The sequence below is a fragment of the Salmo salar genome, chromosome 06 (genome assembly GCF_965601325.2).
Source record: "Salmo salar chromosome 06, fSalSal1, whole genome shotgun sequence".
NCBI classification, from domain to species: Eukaryota; Metazoa; Chordata; class Actinopteri; order Salmoniformes; family Salmonidae; genus Salmo; species Salmo salar.
Window position 1 is genome coordinate 81564293 of NC_138296.1, and position 13303 is coordinate 81577595.

Consider the following 13303-nt stretch of genomic DNA (forward strand, 5'->3'; position numbering starts at 1 on the left):
GGTGTAAAGAAAAAATAACTAAGGCCAGTATAACATTGTGTTAAACATCGATCAGTATAACCTCATACTGTTTTGTCTCTCTGTTTAAAAAATTAGTGTTTAAAAACAATGTCTTGAAGGAACTAGTGAATGCCATTCCTTATGAACCAAGCCAAGAGGACTAAACCCCTTAAGCCATGTGTTTTGGTAGTCTATACAGTTTGCCCAAAGTGTACCTAACGATATGCTGCTCTTTATTGTTCGAATTTTTCTACTTTTTTATTCCTCTCTCGCATACTGAAGCATACAAACTGTACAGTAGCTTCTTCCTTTTCAGGTGCAGTGTATCCTATCATCCATGCAAAACACCAGCTTGGAAATAGCCTCGGACACCTAGCCTGGTCCCAGATTGGTTTGTGCGGTCTTACAACTCCTATTGGTTATTGTAACGGCACAACATAGGAGTTGGCAAGACAGCACAAACAGATCTGGGACCAGGCTGTAAGACCCCAGCCTGACTGGATAATATTGAATAATTCCCCTGTACATATTAGTTTAAAGTAGACCCTGCTTGTATAAATCACTATTTCAATTTGGTAACTAACTACCCATTTTGTTTCACATGCCATCTGCATATTTGGGAGGAGTTATTTTAATTATATTCAAATTGATTGCAATGCCAAGACCAAATCCATCACGATTCCTCAAGAGATTAGTCTCACTGTCATCTAAAACTTTCCATGAACATATTTGCCCAGAAATGTTTGTACTGAAAAAAACTATCAGATTCTGTAAATGTAAACAATGGCAACCATGTAAACTAAATGATTATGTTGTACATGTAGCATGTATTGTGTCCCTGATGACATGGCTGCGCTAGTCCTTGTGTTGTGATTTAAACTAATAAAATAACTCCACGGGCTGTTTTCTGAAGGTGTGAATTAGAATTAGATTGCACAAAATGAAAGTAACTATACGAGATTGAGGGGGGGTTGTGATAGTATGCAGTACTGCATATAAAACCACAATCTGTCTAGTTGTGTTCATATTAAAATAAGCAGGCAAACCAACGGTAGAGATTATCTTCTTGAGGATGTCTTGAGTATAGATCTACCACACTCCAGAACATCTCAGCTCTCTAAATGCGAGTTGAATTGGCCCAGTGACAAATATGGTTTTAGCCATGATACAAAGCTATGTGAAAGGAAAGCAGGCTGACTAGACTAATACTGACTGAAAAGATCCCTGGTTCAGGATAGTGTGAAAGACCCTGTGCATTGCGTATGTAGAATTACAATAGAGCTGCTGGCAGTCGTGTGTGCCTGTCTATGAGTGACCGTGACCTATGCCTCTACTTTGACCTGGGCTGGAACCTACCGACCTATTACTGTTGACCTTTATGGGGTCAGGAAGAGGACAGTGCTATGACAGAAGTGCATTCATGCAAGACGTATGGCCAGCAGCTTTTATAAAAGGACCATTTATTTAACAGAAAATAGCAATTTATTTGACAGAATCTAAAACCTCAAGTGAATTTGTATGAATTACCATTTTTTATGAATACGTTTAGATCAAACTGCAGAACATTTTTTCCACAGAGATTGTATGTGTTCAAAATGCACACCAAAGAGACATACCAAAACTAAAATAAAACAAAAAGACTGTCAAAGCCTGTAAAATGCAACCTCCGTCACATAGCAATCAGTAGAAAAATGCCCATATGCTGGGGATTATCGGAAGAAAAAAAAATTCACCCTAATATACTTGATAACCAAGATATTACCCAATTACAAAACACAAATCGGTTAACTTCAGCAATTGGACAAATTAAGATGTACAAATGATTTAGAATTTAAAAAATAAGCAAAATAAAATAAAAAACATTTCAGGATACAAGAGCCCTAGAAGCAAACATTGGCTTACAACAAGAGGTGCATTTGTACAGATGTCAAAATGCACATTCTGTGACAAAGGGGGAAGAGGGGAGACTATTTTGGGGGATCTGTGTTGATGCCATATTTCTCCTTCAGAAGCTTCAGCTGCTCCTCTTTCTTCTTGGTGTCCATCTTCTGGAAAGCCTGTGAGACAAACAGTGGAATGAAAATCATGAGTAATGCATGTTTAAGTGCAAAACTTTACACCGTTTACATGTGACAACCAAACACAGGCCGACCTGTCAGGAAAAAAATAACATATTGATTACAACATTTACCACACATTAGTGCCTTAAAAGGTAGAGCCAGTGATGAACAAAGTACGCAAAAATATCAGGCCAACTTCCGCAACAACTAAGAGTGCGAAGCGCGAGGCTAAACTTCTTTGCCGTTTTGGTCTAGCAGCTATCACACGTTGCAGCAGAGTGAGGCACATCTGTGTACATGTGTAGATCATCTGTGCCGTCTTGCTTTGCACTCGTCTGCAATATCTGTGGTTTATCCAGCTGCTCGCAGCAGCATAATATTGCAGAGTCTCAGTTTAATAAAAATAAGCAGTTTGACTCTCTTCCCCCAGACACCTACAGGGTCAAATGTAGTGTACCAGCATTGACTAATACCAACACCAGGGCTCAACAACCCTGTTCCTGGAGTTACCGCCCTGTAGGTTTTCACTGCAACCACAGTTGAAACTAACCTGATTCAACCAGCTAATTATTACAACCAGCTGCACTCAATTAGGGTTGGAGTGAAAACCTACAGGACAGTAGCTCTCCAGGAACAGGGTTGGAGAGCCCTGGCCTACAATGTTTGTTCAGTATGGTATTTTCTCTATGCGCAAAGCTATGAAAGTTACTAGTCCCGTTGAGAAAATATATCAACAATGGTTAGAGGAGTCTTTGTCAGGTCCTTGATTGATGAGATTATAGGCCTACGTACCCTGTTTGCATTGTAGTATAAAACTACAAGATATCTGTTGCAGACGTTGAATCCAGAAAGGTGATCGCAGGCATTCTTGGCATCAAAGATGTCCTCGTAGACCACATAAGCTGTCCCTCTTGATTCCGGTGTGTTTCCACTGAAAGACAGTGCATAAGAATACATACATTTAGACAAGACAATGATGAGACTTTGTGGTTGAATACCTGCCACAGTTCTGCAGACTAGCCTACATACAAGGAGGTGATACATAAACTAGCAAACAAACAGAGACCTGAGGACACCATCCAACCTGGAACAGAGCTCCCAGGCGTGAAAGGACAGACCAGATACAAATTCAATTAGCACTAAGGTGTGAAGTAAAAGGGCTTTTGGCCCAACAAGTGTCAGGAGTCTTTGAAGCGCCCTCTGAAGCCCCCTCCTACTGTTCAAAGACCATTCACTGGCATTTTCTACAAGAAATCTGCCTCCAGAAATAAAAGCTTCTTCCAAGTGGGTGTGACACACACCTACTCCCATTGCCTGCTGCACTGCTGCTTGGATTCCACCTGGCGATTTGTTCACCATCTGCCCTGTCTCCCCTGTCTGGTATAGGTACCTCCACAACACTCACACCTCTCTCCCGAGCTTTCGCTCGCCTCCAGCACACGCACTGTTGGGGCGAGTGACTCTGAACTGACAATGGCTAGCCCCAAGTTGTTATACATTTTCTTTTTTTCTTGTGCATTTTGCTATTTGCCTCATGACTCCTGCATACTTTGTTGACTACAAACTAGAGGTCGACCGATTAATCGGAATGGCCAATTAATTACGGACGATTTCAAGTTTTCATAACAATCGGAAATCGGTATTTTTGGATTTACTATAAGAAAAATTGGATTACCTTTGCTGTTCTTCATCAGAATGCACTCCCAGGACTTCTACTTCAACAACAAATGTTGTTTTGGTTCGAAATAATCCATAGTTATATTGAAATAGCTCCGTTTTGTTTGTGCATTCAGGTCACAATCCGAAGGGTGACGCGCGAGCACATTTCGTGACAAAAAATATCAAAATATTCCATTACCGTACTTCGAAGCATGTCAAACGCTGTTTAAAAATCAATTTTTATGCGATATTTCTCGTAAAATAGCGATAATATTCCAACCGGGCGACGTTGTATTCATTCAAAGACTGAAAGAACAAAATAGAGAATTCACATGAATGCGCATCTCCAGTGTCACTGTCCCCAGGCAGGCCAGTAACAAACAGAGCTGCTGTACTTAGCCCAGAGACTGCAGAAATCTCATTACACTTTCTGGCGCCTTCTGAGAGCCAATGGAAGTCTTACAAAATGTCACGTTACAGCACAGATACTGTATTTTTGATAGAGAGGCTACAGAAGGACAATAAATTGTCAGACAGGGCACTTCCTGTATGGAATCTTCTCACGTTTTGGCCTGCCATATGAGTTCTGTTATACTCACAGACACCATTCAAAAAGTTTTAGAAACTTTAGGGTGTTTTCTATCCAAATCTACAAATTATATGCATATTCTCGTTTCTGGGCAAGAGTAGTAACCAGTTTAAAATGGGTACATTTTTTTATCCGGCCATGCAAGTACTGCCCCCTAGCCCCAAAAGGTTAAATCATCCCCGTTTGGTGAAGTCGGCTGTCTTTGTTAGGAAGAAATAGTCTTCACAGTTCGCAACGAGCCAGGCGGCCCAAACTGCTGCATATACCCCGACTCTGTTTGCAAGAGAAGTTACACATTTTCCCTAGTTAATAGAAATTCATGTTAGCAGGCAATATTAACTAAATATTCAGGTTTAAAAATATATACTTGTGTATTGATTTTAACCTCTTGGGGCTAGGTGGGACGCTAGCGTGCCACCTGTGGTGCACTCCATCAACAGCAGGTGCATTTCAAGAGCGGCAAATTTGAATCCAAATAAATGTCAAAATTCAAATTTTTCAAAAATACAACTATGTTACACCATTTGAAAGATAAACATCTCCTTAATCTAACCACGTTTTACGATTTCAAAAAGGTTTTACGGCGAAAGCATAAATTTAGAGTATGTTAGGACAGTACATTTACAAGAGTTGTGTGTAATGTTTTGTCAAGTCAAAGACAGGGTCACCAAAACCATAAAACCAGCTAAAATGATACACTAACCTTTTACAATCTCCATCAGATGACACTCCTAGGACATTATGTTAGACAATGCATGCATTTTTAGTTCTATCAAGTTCATATTTATATACAAAAACAGCGTTTTACTATGGCATTGATGTTGAGGAAATCGTTTCCCTCCAATAACCGGCAGTCAAGTCAGCGTCACAAATTAAATAATTAAAATTAGAAAACATTGGTAAAATATTATATTGTCATTTAAAGAATTATAGATTTACATCTTTTGAACGCAATCAACTTGCCAGATTTAAAAATAACCTTACTGGGAAATCACACTTTGCAATAATCTGAGCACTGTGCCCAGAAAAATACGCGTTGCGATACAGACTAGACGTCATGTTGGGGAGATCTAAAATCGAAAATACTATGTAAATAATCCATTACCTTTGATTCTCTTCATCAGATGTCACTTCCAGGTATCACAGGTCCATAACGAATGTAGTTTTGTTCAAAAAAGCTCATCATTTATGTCCAAAAATCTCCGTCTCGTTAGCACATGATGTAAGCCAGCCGGACTTCTCGTCATGAACGAGGGGAAAAAATATATTTCCGTTCGTTCAAACATGTCAAACGTTGTATAGCATAAATCATTAGGGCCTTTTTTAACCAGAACATGAATAATATTCAAGGTGGACGAATGCATAGCCTTTTATAACGTATTGGAACGAGGGTACCCAACATGAAGTAGCGCGCCAGGTGTCTAATGGGACATCACCGTTCCATGGCTCTTGTTCGGTCAGATCTCCCTCCAGAAGACTCAAAACACTTTGTAAAGGCTGGTGACATCTAGTGGAAGCAATAGGAAGTGCCAAAATATTCCTAAACCCCTGTGTTTTTCAATGGGATAGGTTTAAAGTCAATACAACACATCAGGTATCCACTTCCTGTCAGAAAATGTCTCAGGGTTTTGCCTGCCAAATGAGTTCTGTTATACTCACAGACACCATTCAAACAGTTTTGGAAACTTTAGAGTGTTTTCTATCCATATATAATAAGTATATGCATATTCTAGTTACTGGGTAGGATTAGTAACCAGATTAAATCGGGTACATTTTTTTTATCCAGACGTGCAAATGCTGCCCCCTAGACCCAACAGGTTAAGAAAGGCATTGATGTTTATGGTTGGAGCAACGTGTACCTAAGCGATTATATGCAACGCAGGACAGGCTAGATAAACTAGTAATATCATCAATCATGTGTAGTTAACTAGTGATTATGATTGATTGATTGTTTTTTATAAGATAAGTTTAATGCTAGCTAGCAACTTACCGTGGCTTCTTACTGCATTCGTGTAACAGGCAGGCTCCTCGTGGAGTGCAATGTAAAGCAGGTGGTTAGAGCGTTGGACTAGTTAACCGTAAGGTTGCCAGATTGAATCCCCGAGCTGACAAGGTAAAAATCTGTCAGTCTGCTCCTGAACAAGGGAGTTAACCCACCGTTCCTAGGCCGTCATTGAAAATAAGAATGTGTTCTTAACCTGTTAGGGCTAGGGGGCAGTATTGACACGGCTGGATAAAAAACGTACCCGATTTAATCTGGTTACTACTCCTGCCCAGTAACTAGAATATGCATATAATTATTGGCTTTGGATAGAAAACACTCCAAAGTAAAATTTGAATGGTGTCTGTGAGTATAACAGAACTCATATGGCAGGCCAAAACCTGAGAAGATTTCAAGCAGGAAGTGGCCTGTCTGAGAAGTAGTGTTTCATCTTGGCTCTTTTTATTGAAGACTCAGGATCTGTGCAATAACGTGACACTTCCTACGTCTTCCATAGGGTCTCAGAGCCCGGGAAAAAGTTGAACGATATCGAGGCAGGCTCTAGCTGAAACACTTTATCGCTTTTGGCAAGTGGCCACTCAGAGTACTATGGGCTTAGGCGCGTGCCCGCTTCGACCGAATGCTTTCTTTTCCTTTGTCTGTTTATCTAAACACAGATTCCCGGTCGGAATATTATCGCTTTTTTATGAGAAAAATGGCATAAAAATTGATTTTAAACAGCGGTTGACATGCTTCGAAGTACGGTAATGGAATATTTAGAATTCTTTTGTCACGAATTGCGCCATGCTCGTCACCCTTATTTAGCCTTTAGGATAGTGTCTAGAACGCACGAACAAAACGCCGCTGTTTGGATATAACTATGGATTATTTTGGACCAAACCAACATTTGTTATTGAAGTAGAAGTCCTGGGAGTGCATTCTGACGAAGACAACAAAGGTAAGAACATTTTTCTTATAGTAAATCTGACTTTGATGAGTGCTAAACCTGCTGGGTGTCTAAACAGCTAGCCCTGTGATGCCGGGCTATCTACTGAGAATATTGCAAAATCTGCTTTCACCGAAAAGCTATTCTAAAATCGGACATATCGAGTGCATAGAGGAGTTCTGTATCTATAATTCTTAAAATAATTGTTATGCTTTTTGTGAACGTTTATCGTGAGTAATTTAGTAAATTCACCGGAAGTGTTCGGTGGGAATGCTAGTGACATGCTAGTCACATGCTAATGTAAAAAGCTGGTTTTTGATATAAATATGAACTTGATTGAACAAAACATGCATGTATTGTATAACATAATGTCCTAGGAGTGTCATCTGATGAAGATCAGCAAAGGTTAGTGCTTCATTTAGCTGTGGTTTTGGTTTTTGTGACATTATATGTTAGCTTGAAAAATGGGTGTGTGATTATTTCTGGCTGGGTACTCTCCTGACATAATCTAATGTTTTGCTTTCGTTGTAAAGCCTTTTTGAAATTGGACTATATGGTTAGATAAAGGAGAGTCTTGTCTTTAAAATGGTGTAAAATAGTCATATGTTTGAAAAATTGAAGTTTTTGGATTTCTGAGGTGTTTGTAATTCGGCGCGAATTACAAACACCTCAGAAATCCCAAAACTTCAATGGCGCACGCCCTATTATTGGATATTGGAGCAGTGTTCCGCTAGCGGAACATCGGTTGCTGCTCCTATCATCGCAAAGCCTGTCTCTCCTTTCTGGGAGTTTCGCATTGCTTGGAAGGCAGCCACAGTTCGTCCTTTATTTAAAGGGGGAGATCAAGCTGGTCCTAACTGTTATAGGCCTATTTCTCTTTTGCCCCGTTTATCAAAAGTGTTGGAAAAACTTGTCAATAATCAACTTTCAACTTTCTTGATGTCTATAGTATTCTCTCGGGTATGCAATCTGGTTTCCGCTCAGGTTATGGATGTGTCACTGCAACCTTAATAAAGATCCTCAATGATGTCACCATTGCCCTTGATTCTAAGCACCATTGTGCTGCTATTTCTATTGACTTGGCCAAAGCTTTTGATACGGTAGACCATTCCATTCTTGTGGGCCGACTAAGGAGTATTGGTGTCTCTGAGGGGTCTTTGGCCTTGTTTGCTAACTACCTCTCTCAAAGAGTGCAGTGTATAAAGTCAGAAAATCTGCTGTCTCAGCCACTGCCTGTCACCAAGGGAGTACCCCAAGGTTCAATCCTAGGCCCCACGCTCTTCGCAATTTACATCAACAACATAGCTCAGGCAGTAGGACGCTCTCTCATCCATTTATATGCAGATGATACAGTCTTATACTCAGCTGGCCCCTCCCCAGAGTTTGTGTTAAACGCTCTACAATAAAGCTAACTTAGTGTCCAACAAGCTTTCTCTACCCTTAACCTTGTTCTTAACACCTCCAAAACAAAGGTCATGTGGTTTGGTAAGAATGCCCCTCTTCCCACAGGTGTTATTACTACCTCTGAGGGTTTAGAGCTTGAGGTAGTCACTGCATACAAGTACTTGGGAGTATGGCTAGACGGTACACTGTCCTTCTCTCAGCACATATCAAAGCTGCAGGCTAAAGTTAAATCTAGACTTGAAAGAGGAGCGTAGTCGCACCCCAGCTGCCAAACTAACCCTGATTCAGATGACCATCCTACCCATGCTAGATTACGGATATATAATTTATAGATCGGCAGGTAAGGGTGCTCTCGAGCGGCTAGATGTTCTTTACCATTCGGCCATCAGATTTGCCACCAATGCTCCTTATAGGACATATCACTACACTCTATACTCCTCTGTAAACTGGTCATCTCTGTATACCTGTCGCAAGACCCACTGGTTGATGCTTATTTATAAAACCCTCTTAGGCCTCACTCCCCCCTATCTGAGATATCTACTGCAGCCCTCATTCTCCACATACAACACCCGTTCTGCCAGTCACATTCCATTAAAGGTCCCCAAAGCCCACACATCCCTGGGTCGCTCCTCTTTTCAGTTCGCTGCAGCTAGCGACTGGAACGAGCTGCAACAAACACAAACTGGACAGTTTTATCGCAATCTCTTCATTCAAAGACTCAATTATGGACACTCTTACTGACAGTTGTGGCTGCTTTGTATGATGCATTGTCTCTATCTTCTTGACCTTTGTGCTGTTGACTTTGCCCAATAATGTTTTGCTGCCTTGTTATCTTAGGTCTCTCTTTATGTAGTGTTGTCTCTCTCGTTGTGATGTGTTTTGTCCTATATATATATATATATATATATATATATATATTGTATAAAAAAAATGTATCCCAGGCCCCGTCCCCACAGGAGGCCTTTTGTAAATAAGAATTTGTTCTTAACTGACTTGCCTAGTTAAATAAAATAAATTAATAAAATAAACTATGTAAACTACATCCCCCATGGTATATCTGAGCATTCCATCCAGATCAACAACCTTCCACTTACGTTCGAATCTGCCGTATTGGTCCATACTTCCCAAAGATGTCATACATTTCCTCAGCTGTGATCTTGTATGGTAGATTTCTAATGTAGAGTATTCTGTTGACTTCAGGTGGTAATCGAATCTGAATAGGAAACAGCATTTGCAACTGATACGCTCAATTTACTTATAACTAAATAACGTAAAATGAGTATAAACTTTTGACAAGTTGTGTAAACTAACGTGTCATGATCAAGCTACTAAGTAATGTTAGTTACGCAGTTTAAACCAAGTTAGCTAGCTAACTTGAGTGAAAATAATGAACGTTAGATAACATTACATTTCCCCCACAAAAAAAGCGTTTTAGTTGAATGGTGTTTGATATTTACGTCTTAATATAATATGGCTAACGATAAAGCATAGCTTGTACATGTGTGAAATAGGACAAATACAAGCACCCATCAAATTATTATTAAATCGATCAAGCCAATCGCCTGCCTTTAGCTTAGCGTTACAGTATCTAGTTAGCAGCTAGCTTCGTTAGCCACCGAACTACCACGCTAAATTTAAACTAAACCTGACGAGGTTGATTAGCTATAGCTATCATTTGAACACCAAAAAATGATACATGTCAACTTACATTGGCTCGTTTAGCTGCTTGCATAGCCATGCTTGTATATTTTGTGTACAAAATGTGCTAAGAAAAATATACGAAAACTACTTTTGTCATCGACAACACACGAACGCAGATCTTTTTTAACGTATTTCCGATTCCAGACGATACAGTTCCGGTTACGTCATTTAGGGATCAAGTGTAACGCTATTTAAATTAAATTAGGTTTCAGTCAGTAAAGTTTCCATAGACTGTATTTCTAAATCTTCATTTGATATTTATCCCTAAGCCTTTTTTTATTTCGTTTTATTACTCATTCTCAAGCCTGTGTTTGATGACTTAGTGATCCTCAAACCTGTGTTTGATGATTTAGTGATCGTATAGTTACAGGACGATACTACCACCTGGCTTTGGCATAAAAACTGCCCCTCTTGGCAGAGGCATACACTGCACTCATGTGAAAAGTGAATTGAATTGTAGCAATCATTTTTAACCTTTATTTAACGAGGCAAGTCAGTTAAAAACCAATTAATATTTACAATGATGGCCTACCAAAAGGCCTCCTGCAGGAACGGGGGCTAGGATTAGAAATAAAAAAATAAAATATAAGACAAAACCCACATCACGACAAGAGACACCACAACCCTACATAGAGACCTAAAACAACAACATAGCATGGTAGCAGCACAAAACATGGTATATACATTATTGGCACAGACAACAATACATCACTGTCAGTAACTGTTCTGGATTGAGTCTTTGATTGATATCTTCTTCTTCTATGAGGTTTAATGGCGGTTGGCATCCAATTTGTTGCATTACCGCCACCTACTAGACTGGAGTACAACTAACTCCCTTTTACTTAACTTGAAAAATAAAAATGTGCTAAATAAATACCCTACCATCTAATGCTATACACACTAATTTCAAAATTATATAAAATAAAATTAACACCCCCCTACTCCACTAATTAAATGTATTCATTCCTACCTCATGCCATCACCCTGAAAGGATGGGGCATCACCACTTAACACATCCTGTAACTCTTCTGCTGTCAAGTCTTGCACACCCAAATACCTCTCTGAAGCTGCCACCACAACCTCAATTTTCTGAGACTTCCGATCCATCCCTGCAGTACAAATAATAACCATTGTTATAAATGCTAAAAATCCAATCTTACTGAAACTTATTTCACTTTTTGGCCTATCCCTCTGTACTGGTATATCTCTACTACTCTCACCACTCCTCCCCCTTAACCCATCTTCCTCTACTTTCTTCACTGCCTCAGCATATGACAACTTCTGCTCTACTCTAACTGTGGAAACCTCAACCTGCCTCTCTCGCACAGGACATTTCTGATTCCCAGCTCAATGGGCACCCCTACAATTAACACATTCCACTACTTTCCCCAATACTACACATTCCTTTGTCTCATGCCCTTCTGCACATTTCTCACACCTTGGACCCTCCCTCCTACACACTGCTGCCACATGCCCATAAGCTTGACACCTGTAACGTCTTAACGTAATCGGCACATACGCTCGTACAGGATAACTTATATATCCTAACTTCACTTTGTCAGGCAAAGACTCAACTTCAAAACTCAAAAGAACAGACAATGACTCTTCTGTTTCCCCACTCTCGCCACCCTGTCTGCGTCGCATCAAACGACGAGCATCACATACACCGGGAATCTTTGCCCTCAACTGGTCAACGTTTATATCTACTGCTACCCCAGTTATCACTCCTTTCATTGGTGCCTTTTTCTTGAGAATGAAACACTTCACTTTACTTACCTCCATTCATTTTACTTTGAGTGCATTCTTCCTCTGCCCAACAGAAACACAAACAATTATCACTAGACCACTTCTAGTTACCCTCACCGATTTCACCCACCGTGAAACCACAAATAGATCAGCCAAAAGGCAAGAGTCCACTTTTTCCATAAACTTCACTCCTACTGTCACAGAATCTTCTTCATCATGATCCTCGGTGCATACCTCGGTCTCCGATGACTTTACCGCACCTACCACCTCCGATACTTCACCCTCATTCACTTCCATTTCTCCTCCTGTCTTCAGCTCCCTCTGCTTACACTTTCTACCATTCTTCTTTGACAAACCATCTCCCCTTTTCCCACCATTTTTATCTGACTCAAGCTCTTTGAATGATCTCCCAATGTATTACACTATGTAATACACTCCCACAATATTGCTTTCACCTATTCAGATCAACTTTGGAGATGAGGGGAGTGCAAACGTATTACTTTTATTATTATGTGTTTTAATTTTCAATTATTTATCTATTTTCTTTCTCTGCATTGTTGGAAAGGGCCCATAAGTAAGCATGTTAGTCTACACCTGTTGTTTACAAAGCATGTGATTAATACAATTTGATTTGAAAACATAGGCTTATGTGTTGGGGCCTTGCCTTGTCATTTAGGGTCAAACTCAAGACCCTCTGCCTTCAATGAGGATGAAATGTCTTTATGCAGTGCCTCTTGATAATAAAACTGACATGCAAAGACCCGTCAAAGAGGGTTTTCTGTGGACCCGTCTTTGTAGTGTGGGTACCAGTCTTTCTAGCTAATATTCCACTCCTTGTCACTCCGGTCATTTGCCAAATGTAGGAGTGGCAAGGGGTGGAATGTAATAGCTGAACAGAGACAGCAACCAGGCTACTTTCTTTGGTCCTCGAACCCAGATCATCATGTCCCTCAAAGAATTTAGGGTAAATGTATTTGATCTTTTGACCTTTCGTTATAATATGTCATTATAAGTAACCTAGGTTTTCCATCCAACAGCATACATATTTTTTTAACATTATTTTTGTAGATTTGTGTAGGGCATATGCCCTTTCTCAATGCATGGAAAGCTAAATATACGGAGGATAATAAAACTCTTTATCTGTGATTTGATGATACCACTGTCTCCTCCTGTTGAGTGGGGTGGATACGAAAACAGATGCCAAGTGCAACATCTTT

The 13303-nt window shown here is 40.0% G+C and overlaps 1 protein-coding gene across 1 annotated transcript; it reads right to left on the reverse strand.

The window, feature by feature from the left end:
- Window positions 1-1443: 1443 nt before the first annotated feature.
- Window positions 1444-10624, reverse strand: LOC106608115 (splicing factor 3B subunit 6). Its single transcript, XM_014205835.3, has 4 exons — window positions 10348-10624; window positions 9734-9852; window positions 2853-2991; window positions 1444-2057 (listed from the first exon to the last, which is right to left on the reverse strand). The coding sequence occupies exons 1-4, from the start codon at window positions 10375-10377 to the stop codon at window positions 1968-1970; spliced, it is 378 nt and encodes a 125-aa protein (XP_014061310.1). The 5' UTR covers window positions 10378-10624; the 3' UTR covers window positions 1444-1967.
- Between the last annotated feature and the right edge of the window lie 2679 nt (window positions 10625-13303).